This window comes from Mustela nivalis (genome assembly GCF_964662115.1).
Source record: "Mustela nivalis genome assembly, chromosome: 2".
Taxonomy (NCBI): domain Eukaryota; kingdom Metazoa; phylum Chordata; class Mammalia; order Carnivora; family Mustelidae; genus Mustela; species Mustela nivalis.
In genome coordinates this window covers 175,085,330-175,111,992 of record NC_139021.1, presented here as the reverse complement: position 1 = coordinate 175,111,992, position 26,663 = coordinate 175,085,330, and the positions used below count along the sequence as shown (strand labels likewise).

The 26,663-nt window shown below is 44.1% G+C and overlaps 1 protein-coding gene across 1 annotated transcript in view; it reads left to right on the top strand.

The window, feature by feature from the left end:
- The first annotated feature begins 4,132 nt into the window (after positions 1 to 4,132).
- The window catches only part of LOC309859535 (uncharacterized protein), a 77,311-nt gene continuing 54,780 nt past the window's right edge, over positions 4,133 to 26,663 (top strand). The window contains exons 1-2 of the mRNA XM_082720269.1: positions 4,133 to 4,180; positions 13,349 to 13,454. Of these exons, the coding sequence (XP_082576395.1) occupies positions 4,178 to 4,180; positions 13,349 to 13,454 (109 nt within the window). The 5' untranslated portion in view covers positions 4,133 to 4,177. The remainder of the gene's footprint in view (positions 4,181 to 13,348; positions 13,455 to 26,663) is intronic.

The window sequence follows — 26,663 nt, the reverse complement described above, 5'->3', positions numbered from 1 at the left end:
TAATTAATTCTTACCCTATCTAAAATCTATCTGGGACTAGTTTGACTATAAAACAAACCAACTTTAAAAAAAAATCTCTCAGGAGTGAGTCCTATAGAAATCCACATAGCGCCGAGGTAGAAAATTTCATTTAGTATAACTTATTTTAGTTAATACGAAACATTCAGTCTTTTTACTGCAAGAAGTCATGAAGGCCATAAAGCTGGGAGCTGATCCAGCCGGGTACTTGGCAGCAGCCCGTTCCGAGGCCGATGGGAGGTTCTGTAATCCTCTCTGCAAGCATTGTCACTGGGTCTCACTTTTGGCAGCCAATCAATAGATTTATCTCAGTAAATCAGCTGGGGAGTGTTTCAATATGTGTTGGCAACGGTTACCTGGAAATAGCAACTCTGAGAGACTCTAAGGTAACAATATTCCAATTGATGCATGCTTCCTGAATTTTTGTTCTTGTAGATTTTTTCAGCCCGCTCTTCTATTGGGAGTGCTAAGTTCCAGGTTTAATTTCTCAGGTAGGCTGGTTAACCATCTCTGTTCCGTGGCTTGCATTTCTGAACATTTAGTAGTTTTGCAAAATCAAGGGGCCCCAGGCAAGAGCGTAGCTGGATCTGAAAGTGAACCCAGGGTCTATCCCCCATGGATGAGAGGTCAGGAGCCTTTTGTTCTACCAAGTAGATCTTCGATGGATTTCCCTCCATGCGTTGATGTCTTTGTTATGTGTGTAAGATGCATGTGTGACTGACTCACTATATGAAGCGCTTCAGGCTGGGGCTTGCACTGTTCGATGCCTTGTGGGTGCTCAAAAAATATTAAATCAGTAGTACCATCTCAAGTTATATACGTAGTATAAACTACATAACCTTGGGTTGGCCAGAGTCAAAGCAAAAATAAATCATGTCAAGGAAAATATGCTACTCAATCTGGATTTGTCATATCTAACTAATTCCAGGAATGAACTGTTCACTTGGGGTCTTCTATGACTCCCTGGCTCCAACCTCAGTAATGACAGCATTTCAATACATGGTACCAAGCTCTGTGCTTTTCAAAGTTGCATGCATCTCAATTGACAGGTCCATCAAAGGAAGAGTAGAGAATTTCAGGCTTAATTTCTATACTCATCCTTAATCTGGATCATTATTTAAAGGCTAGTATTTTATCACTCATTTCCATCTATCACTTTGGAAATTTAAAAACATCCAAAACATGGGTCTATAAACCAAATTTGATGATTTAGATTCCAAAATGTTCATAACAGGGTCATGAAGAGGATTTTCTGACACTTCTAAAATAAGACTTAAAAATGCAATTGTGGACAACTTTTCAGGGATCCACTTACTTTGCAACGTGAGATAAGCCATATGCAGATGTTGGACATGTAAAATATTCATTTGGATGGATCAAAGTTGTAATCTTGATATGTTAAAAGACTGCATCCTCCCTCAGTCTTTGGAAGTAAAAAACCTTATTTTGAAAATTGAGTGTGCACACTTCCAACAGCTTTTGAATCATTCCTCTCTGCTTTCCAAGTCAATTCCTCTTCATTTCCCACTCCTTATTTCTCTATTCTGGCTCCTCTCTGCTATTTTCTCATATTATCTATAATATACATCCAATCTAAAGCTCCCTCTTCTCAGGGGAGAGGTAGTGGTGGGATTCAAGCATCTGTCTTCTTGTGGGTTCGTATAAGGTGAATCATGTTGGAGAGATACTCTGGCTAATTCTGTCACAGAGGCAGGCTTCACCAAATCAGTGGAGAGCTGCTGCCCATTGCGTTTCCTGCCCACTGTGGGGTCTTGGAGCTCACACCATTGATCGTTTCCCAGACAAGCTCCAGGCAGAGAAGGACAACAGGAGTTTGCACAGGCTCTCCAGCTGGGCCCTTAATGTGCTAAATCTCCTGGAGAGCTCTCAAGAGGGGCCTAACAACAAAAGGTCAGATGTGTTTCACTTTGTTGTTTGGGGCTGGAACAAGAAAACCAGAGCCAGAAAAAGCAAAGGACAATCTCCTCTTTTAAGTATTCCTTGCCTCCCTCTCTCAGCTCAAAAAAAAAAAAAAAAAAAGTCCTCTTCTTGACTTGTTGATGACTAAACCCCACAGTCCCAGAACTCATCTCCTCCTTCTGGAGTGACATCTAATGATGAATGGAAAGCTACTCCCTTCTCCCCCATTACACACACTCAGTATCGCCAAGTAATGAAAAAAAAAAAAAAAAAAGAGTCCTTTGAGCTGGAAAAATTAAATAAAAACTCAGGTCTGAGTTAGGAGTCAGGCTCTGGGCTTTTTCTCCAGCCCAGAAAACCACAGTCACCCTTGGGTCTTGATCCTAGAAAGACAGCCCAGTCACCTGAGTCCAGGGCTCAGCGGTTCATTGGTAACATGTCCTGGGGTGGGGGAATGGGTGGCCTGGCCAGGTGCGGGGTGGGGCCACTGTGTGGAGAAAGTCCTTCCCGGGCAACCGCCCATCGCCTGGCACATACTGGGGAGGGCACTGACCTCATTAGCACAGAAAGGAGCCAAGGGCAAGCTCAGGTGGGACGCTAGAGCACCTGAAGGTGACTTCAGCGGCCGTAATGGTTTCTTTAAACCAAGCCTCTTTATTCCCCTTTCCTGGCTACCCCAGTCTCCTCCAGCAAAGCCCCTTTCCTTTCTGTGATATAATTGCAGAACTTGGGCTGTTTTCACATAACCGTTGCTTTTTGGGAAATGGGGGTCTTCCAAAGCCTCTCCTGAGACTAATAAGTCATCTCCACCTACAGCTGCGGGGAAGCAAGACCTGGCCAGAACTCAGGTCCTTCTGCCTGACCTAACCAACCCCACCTTGAGGAACTGGCTCCATCAGGGCACCTAAGGGCCTGTCGTCTGGCACGTCAGGCCTGGGGCAAAGGAGAGGTCCAGCTTTCAGCGCTGGAGGAGGATCACCGGCCTAGGGGATAGTCTTGGGGACCTGGGAGTTCCGGTGGGGCCTGCCAGCTGCACCAGCACCGCCATCGCGGGCACCAGTGCTTCCCACTCGTGCAACGGTGGGTTGGCCCCCAGGGACCAGCTGAGTGTCCATGGCCTGCTGCTGGGGTCATTCTCCCGGCTAGAGGGCAGAGGGTGTCTCCCACCGCATGAGTGTGCTTTCAGAGGCTCAGAGGGAGTCACCAGCAAATCCCTCTGCGACCACATCCGCACGCGGTTCCTGCACCATAAGATTAACTTTGGCCCCCGAATTCCAGCACTGGGGGCACAGCGCCTTCCTGTGCTACCTCGTGATCCTCGTGCAGATGAGCGACAGCACTGGGTCTGGGTTTGGGTTTATTGTCCTCCCTGTGGATCTCTCCGCCCTCGAGGGGCTGCGCTCAAGGGGCCGCACGCCTCCGTTGCAGACCTCGTTGTGGCCCATAGCACTGGATCTACACTAAGGGCTTGCCAGGGTCCACGCTGTGGTGGCCTCCCTGCCGCCTCCGGCCGGGTCGCGGCCCTTCCAGCGCCTGTGTGAGCACAGACCGGCCCGGCCGGCGCGCGCCCCCAGGCGGAGCCAGGGCTCACTGCTACCGCCGTCCCGGCTGCCTGCCTGTCTGCAGGCCCGGCTCCCCGCGCCTGAACGTCCTTCGCCGGCTCCTGAGCCTCACCCGCAAAGCTCCTTCAGTGTCCCGCCTCTGCTCTGCCCCGGCACCGGCCTCGCCTGCGCCAACCCCACGCCCTCCAGTTCTCGCCCAGCTCCGGGGCTTGCCTTGGGTCTCCAGGCTCTGCCTCTCACTCTTCTGCTCCCTGAACCCAGGGGAGGCCGAGGCCGCCCTCTCTCTCGGCCCCGCTCCCTTGCTCTTCCCGGGTTCCAGCCCCTGGGCACTGCGGCGGGCCCCGCCAGGAGGTGGGCGCTTAGGGATGGGGGCGCAGCGGGGCAGGAGGTCTAGGCACCGAGGCGCTGCAGTGCGACGTCTGCAACCCGCCTCGTGAGGCGCGTTCAAGGTTCTTGGAGAGATTCTGGCATTGGTGGCCTGGCGCGGAGAAGCCATACTTCGGGGCTCCTTTCCACCGCAAGTTCTGTCGCCTTATTCTAAGTGATCCATACTTAGTTTCTTAGGTGTCCCTTGGTCACCGTGGAAACAACGTCTGGCTTTCGAGGAAGAAATCCGGAGTTTCCGTGGGGTGGAGCCCTTACGTGTGGGGCAAGCTGGTGGGGATCCAGCAGCTTCCATGGTAAGTGGCTGAGTGTGTGTGCTTGCAGGGTGCTGCCCGGAGAGCGCTGGGCTCCCCGCGGGGCTTCTGACCAGGTTGTGTCACTTGATTGCCTATTTCCCGAGCATTATCTCTAAGTGGGAAATAACACAAAACCGTTTATACTGTGTACGTGTTGCGGACTCCAGAGATCTCATCCTTCCTGCTGGTGGAAATGATGAGGGAAGGAAGCGGATTCGCAGGTCCAGAGGAGGAGCCAGACCTTGGGGGGCCTCTTCCAGCCGAATCCCCTGGAGCAATGGATTCGGCTGTTTTTCCTGCGTACCAACTGGCAGCGCCCGGCAAGATCTTCACGGTGGGAGCTGAGGTTCCTGCAACCTGGTCAGAACACACTTCATGTTTCCGTAGATGTGGGGTCAGCAGGTGGAAGAGAGCTAGCCCAGGAGAAAAACAAAAATCACCTGTTGGCCCACTGCTCCAGGAAATTGTTGATTTAAAGCCAGGCTTCTTTCTGAATAAGGAACTTCATATATATATATATATATATATATATATATATATATATATATGTGTGTGTGTGTGTGTGTGTGTGTGTGTATGTATATATATACATACATATGTTACAAAACAACAAATCTTTTACTTTAAAAAACAATAGGTGAGAATCTCCCATTCCTCTCTCCTGGGGAAGTTAACAGTTCGTGCTTTTCTTTCCAGACTCTATCAGGAGCTCACATATATGCAATTTATAGTTAACAGAAATGGGATTAAACCGTACAGAATGTTTTATAATTTACTCTTCCTTAAAATTATATTAATATTATATTAATAATGGACTTCCACGTTGAGATGTAGGGACGGCCCTCCTTCTAGGCTGGATGATTGAGGAGGAGTCGGTGGTCTGTAGGTATGACCATAGCCATTTTTCAGCCAGTGAGTGGCATTGGTTGAAGGGACAGTTTCAGGACTTAGAAGGGCTCCCAGAGCTCTGCAGGAAATGCAGAGCAGTTTGACTTCATTGTAACCACAGAGACTAGGATGCTGCTCCTGGGTGGATGGGGGCAGGGCAAGGGGAGGATTCTTTGTGGAAACTTCCCATTGATACCATCTGAGCAGGTTGTGGGAACCGTGGCTCCCAAAACAAAGACCTCACCTGTTTCTCCTTGACTGTGTCCAGATCCTGTTGAGCACTTGATCATGGCTGGAGCCACCCAGGCTGTTCCTCAGTACACAGTAGTTGCTGTTTAAAATGATACACTGACAACCCAGGGTGTGATTTTCCTAGGAGCTGGGAGATGGTGTTGGATTCCCTCTTGTATGTTGAATTCACAAATGTCAAAGGCCAGGGGGAGGGAAGTACTTCACCTTCTTCTTCTTCTTTTTTTAAAATTCTTATTTTATTTAATTTATTTTTTTTATTAACATATAATGTATTATTTGCCCCAGAGGTACAAGTCTGTGAATCATCAGGCTTACACATTTCACAGTACTCACCATAGCACATACCCTCCCCAATGTCCATAACCCAACCACCCACCCTCTCCCTACTCACCTCCCCCTGCCCCGGCAACCCCCTGTTTTGTCACATTAAGAGTCTCTTATGGTTTGTCTCCCTCCCCATCCCATCTTGTTTCATTTTTTCCCCAAACCCTCCACTTTGCCTCTCAAATTCCTCATATCAGGGAGATCATATGATAATTGTCTTTCTCTGATTGACTTATTTTGCTCAGCACAATACCCTCTAGTTCCATCCTCCATGTCATTGCAAATGGCAAGATTTCATTTCTTTGTCCTAATATATATATATATATATACCATATCTTCTTTATCCATTCATCTGTGGATGGACATCTAGGTTCTTTTCATAGTTTGGCTATTGTGGACATTGCTGCTATAAACATTCATGTGCACATGCCCCTTCGGATCACTACGTTTGCATTTCTAGGGTAAATACCCAGTAGTGCGATTTCTGGGTCGTAGGGTAGCTCTATTTTCAACTTTTTGAGGAACTTCCATACTGTTTTCCAGAGTGGCTGCACCAGCTTGCATTCCCACCAACAGTGTAGGAGGGTTCCCCTTTCTCCGCATCCTCGCCAGCATCTGTCATTTCCTGACTTGTTCATTTTAGCCATTCTGATGGGTATGAGGTGGTATCTCATTGTGGTTTTGATTTGGATTTCCCTGATGTCGAGTGATGTGGAGTACTTTTTAATGTGTCTGTTGGCCATCTGGATGTCTTCTTTACAGAAGTGTCTGTTTATGTCCTCTGCCCATTTATTGATTGGATTATTTGTCCTTTGAATATTGAGTTTGATAAGTTCTTTATAGATTTTGCATACCAGCCCTTTATCTGATATGTCATTTGCAAATATCTTCTCCTATTCTGTCAGTTGTCTTTTGGTTTTGTTGAGTGTTTCCTTTGCTGTGCAAAAGCTTTTGATCTTGATAAAGTCCTAATAGTTCATTTTTGCCCTTGCTTCCCTTGCCTTTGGTGATGTTTCTAGGAAGAAGTTGCTGTGGCTGAGGTCAAAGAGGTTGCTGCCTCTGTTCTCCTCAAGGATTTTGATGGATTCCTGTCTTACATTGAGGTCTTTCATCCATTCTGAGTCTATTTTTGTGTGTGGTATAAGGAAATGGTCCAGTTTCTTTCTTCTGCATGTGCCTGTCCAATTTTCCCAACACCATTTGTTGAAGAGACTGTCTTTTTTCCATTGGACTTTCTTTCCTGCTTTGTCAAAGATTAGTTGACCATACAGTTGAGGGTAATTTCTGGACTCTCTATTCTATTCTGTTGATCTATGTTTCTGTTTTTGTGCCAGTACCATACTGTCTTGATGATGACAGCTTTGTAATAGAGCTTGAAGTCTGGAATTGGGATGCCACCAACTTTGGTTTTCTTTTTCAACATTCCTCTGGTTATTCAGGGTCTTTCTTTCTTTCTTTTTAAGTATTTTATTTATTTATTTGACAGACAGAGATCACAAGTAGGCTGAGAGGCAGGCAGAAGGGAGGGGGAAAGCCAACTCCTTGCTGAAGCAGAGAGCCCAATGCAGGACTCGATCCAAGGACACTGGGATCATGACCTGAGCCGAAAGCAGAGACTTTAACCCACTGAGCCACCCAGGCGCCCCGGGGTCTTTTCTGGTTCCATATAAATTTTAGGATTATTTGTTCCATTTCTTTGAAAAAAAAATGATGGTACTTTGATAGGGATTGCATTAAATGTATAGATTGCTTTAGGTAGTATAGACATTTTCACAATATTTGTTCTTCCAATCCATGAGCATGGAACATTTTTCCATTTCTTTGTGTCTTCCTCAATTTCTTTCATGAGTACAGATTCTTTGCCTCTTTGGTTAGGTTTATTCCTAGGCATCTTATGGTTTTGGGTACAATTGTAAATGGGATCAACTCCTTAATTTCTCTTTCTTCTCTCTTGTTGATGTATAAAAAGGCAACTGATTTCTGTGCATTGATTTTATATCCGGACACTCTGAATTCCCGTACAAGTTCTAGCAGATTTGTAGTAGAGTCTTTTGTGTTTTCCACATAAAGTATCATATCATCTGCTGAGAGTATAGTTTGACTTTTTCTTTGCCATTTTGGTTGCCTTTAATTTCTTTTTACTATCTGATTGCTGAGGCTAGGACTTCTAATACTATGTTGAATAGCAGTGGTGGTAGTGGACATCCCTGCCATGTTCCTGACCTTAGTGGAAAAGCTCTCAGTTTTTCTCCATTGAGAATGATATTTGTTGTGTTTTTTCATAGATGGCTTTGATGGTATTGAGGTATGCACCCTCTATCCCTACCCTTTGAAGAGTTATTGTCAAATGATTTTTTAGAATCTATTGAGAGTATCATATGGTTCTTGTTCTTGTTTTTATTAATGTATTGTATCACATTAATTGACTTGTGGACATTGAAACAACCTTGCAGCTCTGGAATAAATCCCACTTGGTTGTGGTGAATAATCCTTTTAATGTACTGTTGGATCCTATTGGCTATATTTTGGTGAGAATTTTCGCATCTGTGTTCATCAAAGATAGTGATCTATATTTCTCTTTTTTGATGGGGTCTTTGTCTGGTTTTGGGATCATGGTAATGGCTGTCCTCATAAAATTAGTTTGGCAGTTTTTCCCTTCCATTTCTATTTTTTGAAACGGTTTCAGAAGAATAGGTATTTTTTTTTAAATATATATTTTTAAAGATTTTATTTATTTATCAGAGAGAGAGGGAGAGAGCAAGCACAGACAGACAGAATGGCAGACAGAGGCAGAGGGAGAAGCAGGCTCCCTGCTGAGCAAGGAGCCCAATGTGGGACTCGATCCCAGGATGCTGGGATCATGACCTGAGCCGAAGGCAGCTGTTTAACCAACTGAGCCACCCAGGCATCCCAGGAGAATAGGTATTAATTCTTCTTTAAAGGTTTGGTAGAAATCCCCTGGGAAGCCATCTGGCCCTAGGCTCTTGTTTGTTGGGAGATTTTTGATGACTGCTTCAATCTCCTTACTGTTTATGGGTTTGTTCAGGTTTTCTATTTCTTCCTAGTCCAGTTTTGGTAGTTTATGTGTCTCTAGGAATGCATCTATTTCTTCCAGATTGTCAAACTTGCCAGTGTATATTTGCTCATCATATGTTCTTATAATTGTTTGTATTTCTTTGGTGTTGGTTGTGATCTCTCCTCTTTCATTCATGATTTTATTTATTTGGATCCTTTCTCTTTTCTTTTTGATAAGTCTGGCCAGGGGTTTATCAGTCTTATTAATTCTTTCAAAGAACCAGCTCCCAGTTTCCTTGATTTGTTCTACTGTTCTTTTGGTTTCTATTTCATTGATTTCTGCTCTGGTCTTTATTATTTTTCTTCTCCTGCTGGGTTTAGGCTTTCTTTGCTATTCTTTCTCTAGCTCCTTTAGGTGTAGGATTAGGTTGTGTACTTGAGACCTTTGTTGTTTCTTGAGAAAGGCTTGTATCACTATATACTTTCCTCTCTAGGACCATCTTTGCTGTGTCCCAAAGATTTGGAACAGTTATGTTTTCATGAATTTTTTCGATTCTTCTTTAACCTTCTGGTTGACCCATTCATTCTTTAGTAGGAAGCTCTTTAGCTTCCATGTATTTGAGTTTTTCCAACTTTCCTCTTGTGATTGAGTTCTAGATTCAGAGCCCTGTGGTCTGAAAATATGCAGGGAATGATACCAATCTTTTGGTACTGTCTGGGACCTGATTTGTGACCCCAGATGTGATCTATTCTGGAGAATGTTCCATGTGCACTAGAGAAGAATGTATATTCTGTTGCTTTGGGATGGAATGTTCTGAATATATCTGTGATGTCCATCTGGTCCAATGTGTCATTTAAGGCCTTTATTTCCTTTGTTGATCTTTTGCTTAGATGATCTGTCCATTTCAGTGAGAGGGGCTGTTAATATTCCCTACTATTATTATATTATTGTTGATGTGTTTCTTGATATTGTTATTTATTGGTTTATACAGTTGGCTGCTCCCATGTTAGGGGCATGGATATTTAAAATTGTTAGATCTTCTTGTTGAACATATCCTTTGAGTATGATATAGTGTCCTTCCTCATCTCTTATTATTGTCTTTGGCTTAAAATCTAATTTATCTGATGTAAGGATTACCACCCCAGGTTTCTTTTGATGTCCATTAACATGGTAAATTGTTTTCCACCCCCTCACTTTAAATCTGGAGTTGTCTTTGGGTCTAACATGAGTTTCTTGTAGACATCATATTGATGGATTTTGTTTTTTTTTTTTTTTAATCTATTCTGATACCCTGTGTCTTTTGACTGAAGCATTTAGCCCATTTTTTTTTTTAAGATTTATTTATTTGACAGAGAGAAATCACAAGTAGACAGAGAGGCAGCCAGAGAGAGAGAGAGAGGGAAGCAAGCTCCCTGCTGAGTAGAAAGCCCGATGCGGGACTCGATCCCAGGACCCTGAGATCATGACCTGAGCCGAAGGCAGCGGCTTAATCCACTGAGCCACCCAGGCGCCCCGCATTTAGCCCATTTACATTCAGGGTAAGTATTGAAAGATATGAAGTTAGTGCCATTGTATTGCCTGTAAGGTGACTGTTACTGTATATTGTCTCTGTTCCTTTCTGGTCTAGTACATTTAGGCTCTCTCTTTGCTTAGAGGACCCCTTTCAATACTTCCTGTAGGGCTCGTTTGGTGTTTACAAATTCTTCTAGTTTTTGTTTGTCCTGGAAGCTTTTTATCTCTCCTATTTTCAATGAGAGCCTAGCTGGATATAGTATTCTTGGCTGTGTGTTTTTCTCATTTAGTGTTCTGAATATATCATAACTGCTCTTTCTGGCCTGCCAGGTCTCTGTGGATAAGTCTTCTGCTGATCTAATATTTTTACCATTGTATGTTACAGACTTCTTGTCCTGAGCTGCTTTCAGGATTTTCTCTTTGTCACTGAGACTTGTAAGTTTTACTATTAGATGATGGGGTATGGACCTATTTTTATTGATTTTAAGGGGGATTCTCTGTGCCTCCTGGAATTTGATGTTTGTTCCCTTTGCTGTACTAGGGAAATCTCTACTATAATTCACTCCAACATACCTTCTGCCCCCCTTTCTTCTTCTGAAATCCCAATTATTTTAATATTGTTTCATCTTATGGTATCACTTCTCTCTTGAATTCTTCCCTTGTGGTCCAGTAGTTGTTTGTCTCTCTTTTGCTCTGCTTCTTTATTCTCTGTCATTTGGTCTTCTATATCACTAATTCTCTCTTCTACCTCATTTATCCTGGCAGTAAGAGCCTCCATTTTTGATTGTACCTCATTAATAGCTTTTTTATTTCAGCTTGGTTAGATTTTTGTTCTTTTACTTCTCCAGAAAGGGTTTTATTTCTCCAGACAGGGTTTCTCTAATATCTTCCATGCCTTTTTTGAACCCAGCTAACATCTTGAGAATCATCATTCTGAACTCTAGATGTGACACATTACCAATGTCCATATTGATTAGTTTCCTAGCCTTCAGTACTGCCTCTTGTTCTTTTTTTTTTTTTTTGGTGGTGAGTTTTTCCGCCTTGTCACTTTATTCAAATAAGAATATATGAAGGAGAGGATAAAATACTAGAAGTGTGGCAAAGACCCCAGAAGAATGTATACTAACCACTTCAGAAGAGACTCTAAATCAAGGGGAGAAGATAGGGGGTAAAAAGAAATTCAAAAATATTAAAAAGTATATATTTTAATATTTTTGAATTTTGAATATTTTGAATTTCTTTTTACTCCCTATATATAAATATAAATATATAATAATAAAAATATTAAAAAATATATATATAACCCTTTGTTATTGGGGTAATTTCTACTCTAACGTGAAAGCAAATAATATTAAAAAATTGGCATAGATATTTGATCAGTAATGTAAAAGTTAGCTGACCAGTACATAAAAATATATAAAATTAGATTATGAATAAAAATGTATACTGTAAATATTTACCCATAAAAACTGAGATTCATTTAATTCTTGGTAAATCTAGAGGTAGATAATAAAAGAATCATATTGCTTTTCAAGGATCTCTCTAACCTTCTGTTATCCAAACTCACTGACAAGTTTTCCCTAAGAAAGATTAGCATGGAATCAATATGCTAGATTTCAAACTTGTGGGGTCAATGTTCCTGCTGTAAACATACAGCCCAAAACTTAACATCCCTAAAGATGTGCAATAGCCCAAACAGAATACGGGATTCCTACCACCTCCCCACTGTAAATCTTGAATGTAGAACTTTGCCATTCAGGGTGTAAATACTTGAGGTATAAAATCTTGTAGAATAACTCAAAACTGTGACATGTGATTTTCTGAAGAGATCAAATGATGTAGCTGGTAGTTTCAAGTGAATCGCTTAGCTAGAGCTTTGTATTTCCTGAATCGAGCTATGGATCAGAATCATAGTTTTTTAAAACCATACCTATCTGGGTGCTTACCTACTTGTCAGGCAGATTCTGAATCCATGGATCTGAGATAAAGCCTGAGGAACTATCCTTAAAAAAAATATATATATATATATACACACACACACACACACACACACACACACATTAGACTGGTGAATAGAACAGAGCCACCCACTTGATTTGGGGTGTATTTTGTTCTCTTAGAAGAAACTCCTCCCAAAACTTTAAAGAAAGGAAAACATATATATACAAAAATAAGAGTAAACATGATGAAGGGATAGAATATGACTGTAAAGATGAAAATTTAAAAAAAAAATAAAAAATGAGTTGATAAGATAAGTTGGTTGGTAAAGAAAGAAAAAGATAGTACAGAGAATTTTCTCAGGCTGGAGACTAGAACAAAGCCTTGTGCTAGATTTAGGGTATATTTTGATCTATTAGAAGAAGTTGTATCCTCCCCAATTTTTTTTAAAGATTTTTAAAAATTTATTTATTTGACAGACAGAGATCACAAGTAGGTAGAGAGGCAGGCAGAGAGAGAGAGAGAGGAAGAGGCAGGCTCCCTGCTAAGTAGAGAGCCCAATATGGGGCTCAATCCCAGGACCCTGGGGTCATGACCTGAGCCAAAGGCAGAGGCTTTAAACCACTGAGCCACCCAGGTGCCCCTGTATCCCAACATTTTTTAGATGAAAAAACCCTATATATATATATACAAAAAATAAAGTTAGATACAATGAAGGATAAAATATGACTATAATAATGAAGGTTTAAAAAGATTTTTTAGAAAGTTATTTTAAGAGAAAATAGTTAAATAATGTTAAAAGAGGAAAGAGTAAAAGTTAAAAAAATTAGAATAAAAAAATGAAATTAAAAAAAATTTAATTAACTTTGCAAGACTGAAGAATCATGAAGAGAAAGCCATGAATTCCATGCTTTGCTTTCCCCTCCTCTGGAATTCTGCTGTTCTTGGTCAGTGAGCTTGGTCTTGGCTGGATGTTCTTGCTGATCTTCTGGCCTGTTGTAGTGACTCTCAAGTGTTTTTGCCCGAGGCGGAATTGCACCTAACTTGCCAGGGGCCGGGCTGAGTAATCCGCCCAGGTCCGAGTTCGGGAGCTTTTGTTCCCTGAGCGCTTTCCGTAGAGCTCTGGAGGATGGGAATGAAAATGGCCGCCTGCAGTCCCAGGCCCAGAGGATCCGAGAGCTCAGGCCGCTCCTCAGTGCGCCCTCATTGAAAAGCGCTCAGTCATTCCTGTTCTCCAGCTGCGCTCCGAGCTCACCCAGCCTGTGGCCGAGCCTTTCTGTCTCTGGGGCACAGTCCCGTTTGGAGTCTCCAAACCCAGCAGATTCCTGTCTCCAGAGAAGGAAGGTGAGTCTCCCCAGATCTGCCACTTGTGGGGTCCCTGTTCAAAGAGCAGTGGCCTGACTGTGCCTCGGATCATGGTTTAAGGTAACCCTGAGCTGAGCGCTCACTCCTCGGCTCTGTCCCTGTAGTCAGTTTCCCCACTCCGATACCTGTGAGCTCTGTGACACTCAGACACCCCCATCCTTCTGTGACCCCATGGGACCTGAGACAACATTGTCCCCGCAAGGGCTCCATCCCCACTTAGTCTCTTTAGCGATGTCCCTCAGTGGAGCGGACTTCTACAAGTTTGGATTCTCACTATGTGCTAGGTACTTTCCATTATAGCATTTATCTCTCAGCACATTAGGAGGTAGGCATTCTTCTTATTATTCTTAATTTACAGCTAGGAACACAGACATTTAAGGAAGCCAAGCAAATTTTCAACGTGTCTCAGGTAGTAAGCAGTGGAGCTGGGCTCTGAATGCCAAAGCCTACATCCCTATCTGTGTAATACCCTAATTTGAATTTTCAACCTAAGGAGTCTGGATCTTTTGAGAGGCAGTAGGGAGTCATAGAAGGTTTAGAATGAGTGGGAGATTAAAAAAAAAAAAAAAGACTTCTTCAAGACTGTGCTCTAGGAACCTACTCTGACAACAGGAAAAGTGTGGTTTAGGGAGAGACAGGAAGCAGGGAGATGAGTTAGAGAGTCATTACCGTCTTCTGGGAGAGGGAGAACAAATGTTAGAAGTAGGGCAGTTCAGGTGAGAATGGAGAAGAGACAATGTGTGGCAAAGGCCTTTAAGAGAAATTAGCATCGGTATCTGAATGTTTGTCAGGTTAGATGTTTCCTCTTTGCTCTATTTACACTGGGAAGAAAAGGTAAAATATGAGGTCTGTGCTGTAGGTTCTTGGTCCCTGCGTTCGTCAGGAATGCTTTCTGTTGAAAGTCGGAGAATACCCAACTAAGCATAGAGCGTTCATCTTGAGGAAGTTTATTGTCTGACTCAAAAAGAAACCTGGAGGCAAACAGTTTGCAGAATGGTCCTCAAAGACCATTGTTTACTCAAAGAGGTTTATATCCCAGTAATATAAAGTACTTAAAATATCAGACAAGTCCCTTGGCAACCCCCCAAGTGGAAGTTTCTTATTGGCCTCATTCCTTGTAGCCCTTCCCCACCCTGTCCCCTGGCATCAGTCTCTAAACTACGGATCAGCCTCTTTCCTTCAAGACTAACCTCACAACTCATTACTTTTCTCTTCTGGGAAACCTCTTCAACTTAGTTCTTTAGTTCTCTGTGCTAGTTTGCTAGGGCTGTGTCTTAGCTCAGGCTACCATAACAAAATATCACAGACTGGGTGGCTTAGATAACATGAATTTTTTTCTCACAGTTCTAGAGATTGAAGTCCAAGATCAAGGTGTGGTCAGGTTAGTTTTTTTCCCCTGGGCCTCTCTCCTTGAGAACTTCTTCTTTTTTTAAAATATTTTATTTCTTTCTTTAACAGAGAGGGAGAGATCACAAGTAGGCAGAGAGGCAGACAGAGGGAGAGGGGGAAGCAGGCTCCCCACCGAGCAGAGGGCCTCACACAGGGCTTGATCCCAGGACCCTGAGATCATGACCTGAGCCAAAGGCAGAGGCTTAATGGCTTAACACACTGAGCCACTCAGGCGCCCCTTGTTGAGTTCTTCTTATATACTGTGTCCTTGCATGGTCTTTTCTCTTTGTGTGTATATGCTTGGTGTCTCTTCCTTTTCTTAGAAGGACTAGTCATACAGCATTGAGATCTCATCCTTATGATCTCATTTAATTGTCTCTAACGACCCTGTCTCTGAATACAGTCACAATGGAGCTTAGGGCTTCAACATATGAGTAGGGACAGGGGCACAATTTAGTCCATCACACTCGCCAACTCCTGCTCACCTCAGAGTTCATCTTAACATATTCAAAGATTACGGTCATTGGTTGAGTTTTCTGAGAACCAGACTCTAAGAGAGATTAGCATGCAGGTTGCTTACTAAGGAGTTCTTTGAAACTCCTTAGTAAGGAAGGGAAGGAAAATGAAGGGAAAGGAAGGAGATAATTGGTCAGAGGGAGAAGCTGATCTGCCAGGTAGTCTCAAGGGAGGCCTCAGCCAACGGTACGGGAGTCTCTGGGATATCTTGTGTTGCAAACAGGAAGCATGGGACCAATCTCCATGTCAGCCAGTCATTGGATGTAGGTTGTAAGGAAAGAAGGTACGGCCTTGAATGAGTTGGCTGTCTTCAACTGAGGTAATCCCTGAAGGGGCTGATAGTTCCTGACAAGAAGCAGGCCATTTAACTCTGCCCGTGGGTCCATGTATATTCTAACCATGGTGAACTTCACTTTCCACCCAAAGTGTATATTCATGTATACACTGCCTGAAGCTCTCCTCAAGCCTCTGTTGTCTTCTAAGGCCATTACTGACAGGGACTAGAATGCAGCCGCCATCTTTTTTTTTTTTTTTTTTTTTTGACTTGTACCAACATACTGAACCGACCCACTGCAGAACGTCAGGTGTTCCTGAGGAATTCCTCATGTGACCATTGGTGTGGGCTGATGGGAAGTGCTGATGTAACTGTGCTGAGTGACATGGGGGCTGGTCCTGCACGTGCTCAATTCCAAATGTATTACTTTCATCTTGCTCATTTAATCCAGTGAGCACAATATCATTGGTTGTGAGCCAGTGTGATTTGTGGGATATTCAACTGGTCTACCTCTTTGGGCTCTATTGAGCAGGAGAGTTAATGGTCCTGGGACAAAACTATAAAATGTATACTGAATGCAAACTGTTTCTGATTTTTTCTTTTGATAGGAAAGAAAGGAATACATTTGCCTGGTCAAAGGCTACATACCACATACCTGAGGCCGTGTTAGTCTTTTCTAGCAAAGATAACTATAACCAGCACAACAGCCTAAGTATGGGTGTGACCATGACTTTGCCTGCAGTAGAAAGGAGCGATTGCCTAAAAGTTACCTGTCTTGTGAGCTTCTTTCCTGTGTCTGACTAGCGAGAGTAGACTTTTTGGGGGACCTTTTAATTTTTCTATGCCTAGTGGTGTTTTGCATTGCCAGTGTTTGCGGCTGTAAGTCTGGGATCTATGAGGCAGAAATACAAGCCAGGGAGTGTGCTACTGTGTTGTTCTTTGGGTTCCAAGATTCCTGCCTGGTCCTTCCTTCTACCTTTCAGAATCTTATGTTTTCTTTATGTATAATATCAGAATTTTTAGTGGTACTTAGCAGGAGGAATCGGAAAAAAAGTACACCTCTCTTCCTTGAAGTAGAAGTTCCAGGAGAATATTTTTAAGTGCATTAAGTTTACAACAGAAACCAATTATATTAAAGCATAGTTAAAATATTTAAAAACTCCTAATTAGGATGAATTAACATATCCGTTTCTTAATTAACATACTAAATAAAATGCCTAGGGTGGGTCTGATGGTCACTGGAACACTGGAACCTGATTTGCATTCACGGTGTTTAGAGAATCTGCCCACAGTTGCAGTGTGGTGCCAGATAACCTGTAACTTCTGGTGACAGAGTCACTGACGTCTCTAATCCGACTGTGCCTTTTTGCCTACATTCATGATCCAAGGAAATGCCAATTTTCTTTTGTGATAGGTGAGTCAAAAAATGTAGGTCAATTATTTTCTGATCCCAGTTCACAGACCCACTGAATTCTTAACCTTGGTTAAACAACCCCGGCTTCCAAGGATAAAATTGGATTTACTCTTAACCTCAAGCCCAGAGCAACAATAGCAAACCTTGTAGGCAGAGATTTTTTCCAAAGGAAAAAAAAATTCTGACAAGGCTGACAAGGAGCCATGTGTCTGGGCCAGACATTGGATCTAGGGATTCCTGCTGCCCAGAGCTGCGAACACCTCATCAGTGATGTTGGGGAAGCCCCGCCAAGCCTGTGAATCACTGGTCATTCAGGAGAGACTCCAGCTGAGGAAAGGATGGGTCTTTGGCAACTCAGCTGGGCTGAGTTTAGAAAGAAGAGGTTTCCCCCGCCCCTCCTGACCACCGGCCAGTTACCCACTTGGTGCCTGTTCCTGCTGCACAAAGGCGATTTTCCTCTGAGGACATTGTGTCCTGAACTCCGGTGTTCAGGACCTGCCTCCCACACAATGACGATCCGGGTAGCCCCTGATAGGATTGGAACTGCACTGCGCTTTCATAAAAGGCAGGACCGCTTTGTGAAGCGCAGAATGCGACGTCTGCAGGAAAATGAAACAAGCACCCCAATTTACAAGCTGCCAATTCAATCCTGTTTGTCCAGGGCCCGCCTGATGCATTTGAAGGGTGGTTAGAAGTTTCTTTTGCCTCATTCCTTGATTTTTCTCTCCTTCTCATTGAAGTTATAAATAACAGTGCCTCGCATTTTAATGAAAGGGAGTGTTGTGAACAACCAGAGGCTTCGAAGGGAAACCTCAGAGAATAGTGCAGTTGCTAAGGAACGGGGCTGGACAAGTTAATTTTGTTGGCATAACATCTCCCCGTGATTTAATCTCCTAGTGTATTCATTTCATCCATCTGTCACCATGTCACTGAAGCCGGGAGGAGCTGCTAATTGCAACACTGAGGTTGAGAACAGACCTGTCCGAACCTTGTGAAAATTTCAGCTGTCAGAGGGGGCCGTGAGCTTTGATTTTTCTGTTGGAGAGAACACCCTCTTCTAGTTCCAGTAGAAACCTGGCGAGGGCCTCACCACTTGGTTTCTGCCAGACCAAATTCTTGTGCATCTTAGCTCCATACCCTGGCTGAACACTAGTTACCTAGGTGCTAAAAAAAAAAAAAAAAAAAAAAAAAATCAATGGCTAGGTCCCCTCTCTATGGATTCTGATGTGGTTGGTCTGGGGGCAGGGTGCAGGAATGGGATTTTTAAAAAAAGATCCCCAAAGTGATTCTTATGTGCTGCCCAGGCTGAGAACCCCTGATTTCTAAAACCTCTACCACTGTGTCTCATTTTCTAAGTTCCAAAGATTCTTCTATTTTTGTAGTTCTCTAATCATTTTCTCCCTATCTCATATAAAATAATGACCATACTGAGCCTTTCGTGAGAGCTCTCGGAACACGGGCACAGCCATACATGCTTTACCTGCATGATTTCTTGGGATCCTCACAGCGATCTTGTAAAGTGGGTGTTTTCGTTAGTCTAGACACAAAGGTGGATGCTCAGGGAGATGAAGTGCCCGGCTGGGAAGGGGCAGATCCAGGTTTGGGACACGAGTCTTACTCCAAAGCTCCAAAGTCAAGTGGCTTCTCATCACAGGAGAACCTGCAGGTTCTCCCATCAGTTTCCACTTATGGGTCTGTCCCTGCAGACTCACTTCCTCCAAGCTGAGGACCACCTCTAGTCCCGGTTGTGGGTTTCGAGAGCCTGAGAGAGTGAATCAGATGACTCAGGAGCTGGTCAGTCACATCCTCAGCTGGCCCCTGGGTCTGAACTCGGAGGAGGAAGTTCGCTTGGGCTCCTCCATTCAACTGGCTGGATTCCAGTCCAGCCCTCCTTAAAAAAAAATGAACAAAGAAACACCCCCCCAAGACCCCCTAATGAGTGACCTTGGCCGAACTTTAAGATCCAGTTTCCTCCCCTGCTGGTGGGGATGACAAAGGGACCTGCTACAGAACCGTCATCAGGACTGAATGGAATAATACACATAAAAGACTCAGAAAAGATCGGGCACACATGATTCATAAAAGGTTAGTCTGCCCCCTCAGCTTGACTGAGATATAGCTGACATATAATATCAAGTAAGTTTAATGTGTACAGTGTGTTGCTTTGATACACTTCTGTATTGTAAAATGATTACCACCATGGTGTTCGCTCACACCTTTATCACATAATTACCATTTTTTAAATGGTGAGAATAAGTAAGATCTATTTTCTTAGCAACTTTCAAGTATATAAGACAGATTCACTCACCATAATCACGTGCTGTACACAAGGTCTCCAGAACTGACTCATCTTATATCTGGCAGTTTGTACTGTTTGGCCAACTTTCCAGCCATGCCTCTGTACCCCGGTGCCCCGCAGCATGTCTTCCTGGTAGCCGCCATTCTAGTCTCTGTCTCTAGGAGTTAGGCTTTTTGAGATTCCCCATGTAAGTGAAATCATGGTGTTTTTCTTTCTCTGCCTGGTTTATTTCACTTAGCATAATGTCTGCAAGATTCACCCTTGTTGTCACTAATGGCAGGATTTCCTTCTTTCTCATGGCTCAATAGTATTTAAATGGATAAAGAAAATGTGAGATTAAATATATAACATATGATTATATATATATATACACACACATATATGTATATGTATATATATGTATAAAATGTATGCACATAATCTCACATTTTCTTTATCCTTGTACTTGTTGATGCACACTTAGATTGTCTTCATATCTTGACTATTATGAATAGTTTTGCAACCAACATAGGGGTGCTGATACCTCTTTGAGATCCTGTTTTCATTTGAAAAATTAGCTTTTGTCATCCTCCGTACCACCACAGAGCGAGCACTCAGAGGTTGCCTTTTCCTTCTGTGCTCCTGAAGCCCAGAGATGTCTCGTACCAGTACAGTGTCTGGATTCCAGCTTCTGGGCAGCTCCAAAGCCGTCTCTGGGCTTCCTAAAGTGACTGCTTGAAGCTCCTGGTTCAAATATGGGCAGCTAACTCTAGAGACTGAACATATATTTCTGCCTTTGGTCTAGAAACTCAGATCAGGTGACAAGGACCTTTCTTCATATGTGATAGTAGGAGCTTTTTCCATGTCAAGAGAGAGAGGACCCCACTGAGCCTGGCTTTAAGCAGACGAAAATTTATTGGCTAATGCTGGTTGAAGGCACTGGGGAGTCCAGAGCGGGCTTAGGCTTGGATCCTGGGACTCACGGGAGGTCCCCAACCATCTGTTTCCTTCTTGTCAGTTCTCAGAACTCTTTTCTAGAAGCTCAGGCTTACAGCCTTATGACTTGCAAGCCCACCGTAAAGGAATTTCTTAAATGTAGTAATTCCAATAAAGGTCATGGAATGGGCTTGGATTGGACCCATTAGTTCAGGGCCAGCAAGACAACAGTATCTAGCCTGGCCTCCGCTGTCTCAGAATGGAGATGCTTGCTTTCCAGATAGCAGCAGATCAACCCCACATGTCCTGACCATCTAGACAGAATGAGCTCAGAATGAGGCTCAATGAACGGAAGTCCATATTACAGCTTGTTTACAGACAAGCTGGGTTTATCTGTAAAAACCCATGAGATTTTGATGAGGCTGGGGAGGGGAAAGCTGATTAAGAACATCAGCTTCCCCTTCAGATATTAAAAACAAATAAAAACCTGGTGGGATTTACATGATCTTTAAGAGCATTCGGTGCTCCAGGTCTGTGTCCAAAGCTGTGTGAGCCGTGAGCGCCACCTAGTGATAAAGAGTGGTATTTTCATAGGATGATCTTTTCTCCCGGGGAAACCTTCCCCGCCCCTCCCTTCCCCTCAGTATTGAGTAGGGTTGGCTCTCTGCTAGGGACACAGAAATGACAGTCCTCACCAAGAGGAGCCCCCCGCCCAGATAATGCAATACTGCGTGGGGAAGGAATGTAAGTATCCTATGGGGGGCCCCAGAGGTAGAGGCATCATTCCCCTGAAAGACCAGCCCAGAGCCGGCATCCCATAAATGTTTGATGAATGATTAGTTAATGTTTTCTTCCAGATTCTCCGTTACCTGCTCTATGTCTTCTTATGAACACATTCCTTGGGCTAACAATCTCTGGCATATTCTCAGTTTTGTCAATGTAGACATTTCTTTTCTCACAGCTGGTCTATAATTTGTCTTCTTATCCAGGATTTTAGGATTGTTACAGCCCCTTACCATCCGCCCCTCAGCCGATGAGAGAGTCATTATCTCTCCATGTCTCTGCAGCGGCTGAAGTCCGAGAACGCCCTCCGCCCGCCGCTACCATCTGTGTTCTCGGGACTGAAGTCTCGGGACTGAAGTCTCTGCACACCCAGGCAGGGAGAGCCGCTCGGCTCGCTAACAGACCCAGAGCCCCGGGGAGTCTGCTTGGCCATCAAAGCTATGACTTTGTGCTTTTCTGACAAGCTGCCTCACCCACCACCAAAGCGGCAAGAGTCCAGGACTCTGGGACCCATACTTGTCAGTAATCTGCTAAGCTGGATGAGCACCTGATTTTCTTTCCGCTGGGAGAAACCCCATCAAAGGAAGGGGGCACCCGGTCCCTAGCCTTCTCCCTGCTTGTGTGCAGCCATGCCCGTTCTCACTCCACGTCCCCCCTCTCTAGTCCCACTTTGGGCTGTTATGCTCTCCTGTGTCACACTTGGCAGCTGCTTCATTTGTAGAAAGTACAAGAGGGAACAGCCTGCGTCATTGTAAAGGAATAATTAATTATGGAAATGAGTCTTGATGAGCCAGGTCCAGACACTGCTCCGGGTCATGAGGGTAGGGCAGAAAGCGAGATGAAAATGTTCCTTCTCAGAGTACCTGGGTGGCTCAGTCTTTAAAGCAGCAGCCTTCAGCTCAGGTCGTGATCCCGTGGTCCTCGGTCGGACTCCCCGCTCAGCCAGGAGCCTGTTTCTCCCTCTTGTGCTCCTCCCCCTATTTATGCTCTTTTTCTCTCAAATAAATACATAAATAAAATCTTAAAAAGAAAAAGAAAATATTCCTTCCCTTCGTGGGGAGGACATTCTAGTAAGGGATTAACATTTTATTTTGGTTGCAGTGGGTCACCATTCAGAGAATTAAGCAGAGGCAAACTCGATCTGATTTTCTTTCTTCTTCTTTTCTTTCCTATTAAAAAATTTTTCATTTTCTGTTTTAAAGACTCCCTTCGGGCAATGGCCTGAGAGGCCAGGAAAGGGAGGAGGAGAGTGGATGGTTAGGGGCTCCTGTTCAGGTCCAGGTGGGCTGCGAGGAAGGCTTGGTCTTGAGTGGTTGCAGAGGGGACGAGCCTGGCATCTGATCTGTGCCAGGACTTGCCCGTGGATTGGATGTGGAGGATGGTGAGGGAGAGAGGGGAGACGAGGATGGCTTCCGTGGCTTCGGTCTGGACAGCTGCGACAGTAGCATCATGGACGAAAGGCGGGGAGGAGGAGGGGCAGCAGGTCTGGTGTGGAGGTCAGGAGTTCTGGTTTGGGCATGTTAAGTTGGAGAAACTCCGAGTGAGCTTCCAAGCGGACCGTGTGGCACTTTGAGCCACAAGGCATGTGGCTCAATGACCAGGATGAGAAGTGACCTCAGGCCCTATCTGAGGCCCTGGGCTCTGGGAGGAGCACAGGAGGCCCCCACTTCTTGGACTTTGTTTTCTGGTGTGAGGAGAGCCACACCTGGTGACCAGGGGTTAGTAAGACCACTCTGCTAATGAGGCAACACCCCCCGACTTGTGCAGGAAACAGTCACAATTTCCCAAATCAACCCAAAGTGAGCCATCACCTGGCATGCAGATTGAAATGCAGATCCCCACCCCTCTTCCCTGGCAGAGGGTCCCGGGGACACGAGATCAAGTCCAGAATGTGTGAGTGTCATGCAGCCTCCCGCTATCTGTCGTCAGGCAGTTTTGAGAACATCTGTTAGGATTGGATGCCCAGCCTACAATTCAGAACCCCTGACCCTAGCTCAGGAAATGCCTGGCAGCGGACTGGACGGATGTGAATGGCTCCCATGAAGACTCCCTCTCCTCCATGTCTCATTTGGCTTGTGCCGAGAGACAAAATGGCGGAGCTGGTAAGAACCATTTAAAAAAAAAAAGAAGAAGAACATGGTTTTGAAGTCAGACAACACTGGGTTACATCCTCCTCCTTCACCGCCCCGCTGCCCGACCTGGAAGAACCACTGCACCTTTCTCAGGGGCTGTTTCCTCATCTGAGGAAGCTCTCACCTACCTGGTGGCTGTATTTGAAAGAGTTGATGGGTTAGTGTAGAACCATCCAAGACATGGTGGTTCTTACTGGTCCGAGGGAACACCCTCCCTCCCCTTTGAGTTCGTTCTCTGGAACCTTCCTTTCAGTGCAAGGAAAATCTCCTGTGATGTCTGCCCGGGGCTCCAGCTACCCTCCTACATGACGAAATGTGCCACTTCCCCTTTCTCCACCAGATGTCAGGCCAAAGCTGTGGAAGGAAAGTGACTCCTGGGCTCAGCAAGGTGGCCACACCTCCAGCTTGGACTGCTAGCTTCCCACAGGTCCCCAGTTGGGGGAGCTGGGAGGGGCAGTGAGGGTAGGGAGGAGACATTACGGGCTCTTGGCACCAAGTCTGGGCTGAATTTTTGCAGCTCTGGGCTCCACTGAGTGTGATGGGACACCTCTGCTGGCCCTGAGAACTCCGAAGTCATGACCAGTTGGGAGAAATACAGATTCCTAGGCTCTCTCAGAACTACTTTTTTGGGGGTGATGGTGGTGATAGGATATAGCACTTGAAACCAGTCTTTTTCTGCTCATTGAATTAGAGGAACAGCGATCATATTTCATTACAATTCCCTTCCCTTGGTGGGGGGGGCTACTTTTGGGGAAATACCTGCACACATTCATCTGCCTTGTGCCCAATGGGTTAGAACCAGCCCAGGCAGAGATTTGTCTGCATTCTAGCTTATCTAAAAAGTAAGAGGGGATCCTTCTGTCTGTGAGGGTAAGACAGGGGCATCTGGGATCCTGGAATTTTGCTCTAGAAGGACTCCAGCCTCCCGATACTGCTGACTTGCTCAGCTGAAACACAACGTGTTCCCTTTTCATTCCTGGCATGAATCACACATCTTTATTTTATAGCTCCTTTGGTTGCTGTGTGTCTGTATGTTCCGCCAGACTGTAAGAACTGGGAAGTCAGGAACGGTATCTATGTTGCCCACCCTGGTGTTTCCAGCCCCTAATGTTGTTTATTTGTTGGATAAATGAGAACCAAAGGCATTTAGGCAAAGGCATTTAGGGAGACAACATATAGCAGGATGCTCTCTGGTGGCAATGTAGACTCCTATGAAAAAGTCCAAGTTTTATAATCTACCCAACTTTTTGACCTTGGGCAAGTTACAAAAAATGCTTTGGGCGTCAACTGCCTCATCTATAAGATGGGAAGAAAATAGTGTCTGTCACAGAGCGTTGTGGCAAGGGCTTTGGGGTATGGGAGACAATCCAGGTGCAGTGCTCAGCACCACTGCCTGGCCGGTAGTTGGTGCTGTAGAAGTGTTAGCTATTTGTTCTGGTTTCCTAAGTCTGTGTAGCAAACCACCCAAGACCAAGCAGCATAAGCAGCAATGGTTTTTATTACGCCCATGGATTCTGTGGGTTGGGAATTTGGGAGGCACAGAGGGGTACTCTTTTCTGTTCTTTCATGTTGGCAAAGACCTCAGCTGTGACTCTTAGGGCTGGGGATGATGTTAAATTGTTGCAGGTGAGAATAGGTGGGGTGAAAGGATCCGCTTCAAGATGGCGTCTTCACTCATTGTCTGGCCCCGGGGCTGGGGCTGTGCATCTGACACCATTGGCAGCTGGAAGTTTCTATGTGGTCTTTGCAGCATGATGGTCTCGGGGTGGCTCTGGGCGGTGAGAGCAAGCTTTCCAGTTATAAAGGTGAAAGCTGCATGGTCCTCTTTGCCGACCTGGTCTTGAATTCTCATGGTGTTGTTTCCCTCATAGTTCAAAGTAGACAGAGACACAAGCACACCCGCTATCAAGGGGAAAGGACACTGACCTACCTCTCGGTAGGATGAGTACCACTGAATTCTTGGCTCTGTTTTAAAGCTTCAACACTCTTCTTTTTGTTTTAACTTTTTAAAATTTTCACACAATTTCAGACTTTCATAAAGTTGTAAGGATAGTTCAAAGAATTGGGATTACCCTTCCCCAAGCTCCAAATGGTAATCTTTAACATCTGCTTTGTTCCGCTCTCTCTCTATACTTCTGCATTATTTACTCTGCAGAAATGCTGAGAGTCATTTACTGACATGACTAATACTTTATTCCTACCTACTTTTGTGTGGCTTTTTAAAAACAAAGACCTCCCACATAGTGAGAGAGCATCCAAAATTAGGAAGTTAACACTACCCATTATTTCCAATATCTGACCACATTCAGGTTCCAAGTGTCCATGAATTCAATCATAAAGACACAGGATAAATGTTTTTATTGCAAAAGGAAACCCAGGGTCATGTGTTGCATTTGGCTGTCACATTACTTTAGTTTTTAAAAAAACCGAAACTGTTTCTGCGACTTGTTTTATAGTTCGTGAACTTGTATTTTGGAAGACTCTAGAGCAGTCATTTTTTAGAATGTCCCTCCTTTGGGTTTGTCTGCTGTTGCCTCATGATTGGATTCAGAGTCTGGGCGCTTTTTTGCAGAAATGGTGTTGTGCTCTGTTCCTTTATCATATTAAGAGGAACATGCTATAGATCTGACCTATTACTGATGATGTTAAAGTTGATTATTTGATGGAAGTTGCTTGCTAGGTTTCTCCACTGTAAAGTCACTCTTTTGCCCTTTGTAAATAATAACTATATCATACAAAGATGCCTTGTGATCAAGTCAAAATAAAAATGTCACCCACTGACTTGAGCATCCATTGATTATTTAATCAGTTGCTATCACAATGGTGATTTTATAATGCCATTGTTTCTTCTACATTTATTCGTTGACTTTCTTCTGTAAAGAAGAGCTTTTCCTTATTTATCTATTTATTCATGTATGTATACAAATATGTATTTGCTCATTTATATCAGTATGGATTCATGAATTCTTAGTATAGTCCATAAGATATAGTCCTTTACTATCATTATATATTTTGGTTTTCAAGTGTCCCAGATTTTGCCATGAGATACCTTCAAGCTCCCAAGTCCCTTTGATATGTCTCCATTATTTTTGAGCACTTTCTTATTTTTGGGCACAAGATGTTCTAGGTTCATCTTTGTACTTTTCCTATCCCCACCCCAGAATCAGCAGTTTCTCCAAGGAAATCTTTCATTTTAATGGATAATAGTATTTAGAAACCAATATCTAGATGCTAATAACTTACTGCAACTGGGTTGTCATTGCTTCTAGGTCCTTGTAGTGGACAGAGGTAAGACAGACAGACAGACAGACACACACACCCCTGTACCTGTTTTTATACTGAGTGGTCTGCAATGTTAAGACCCATTAGTTCACACTGATACCTCAGTTCCATTCCAGCACCATAGGGTATATTCTAGACTTTCCCTTTTCCATTTCTGTAGCTCTTTTCCCTACCAGTGAGAAAC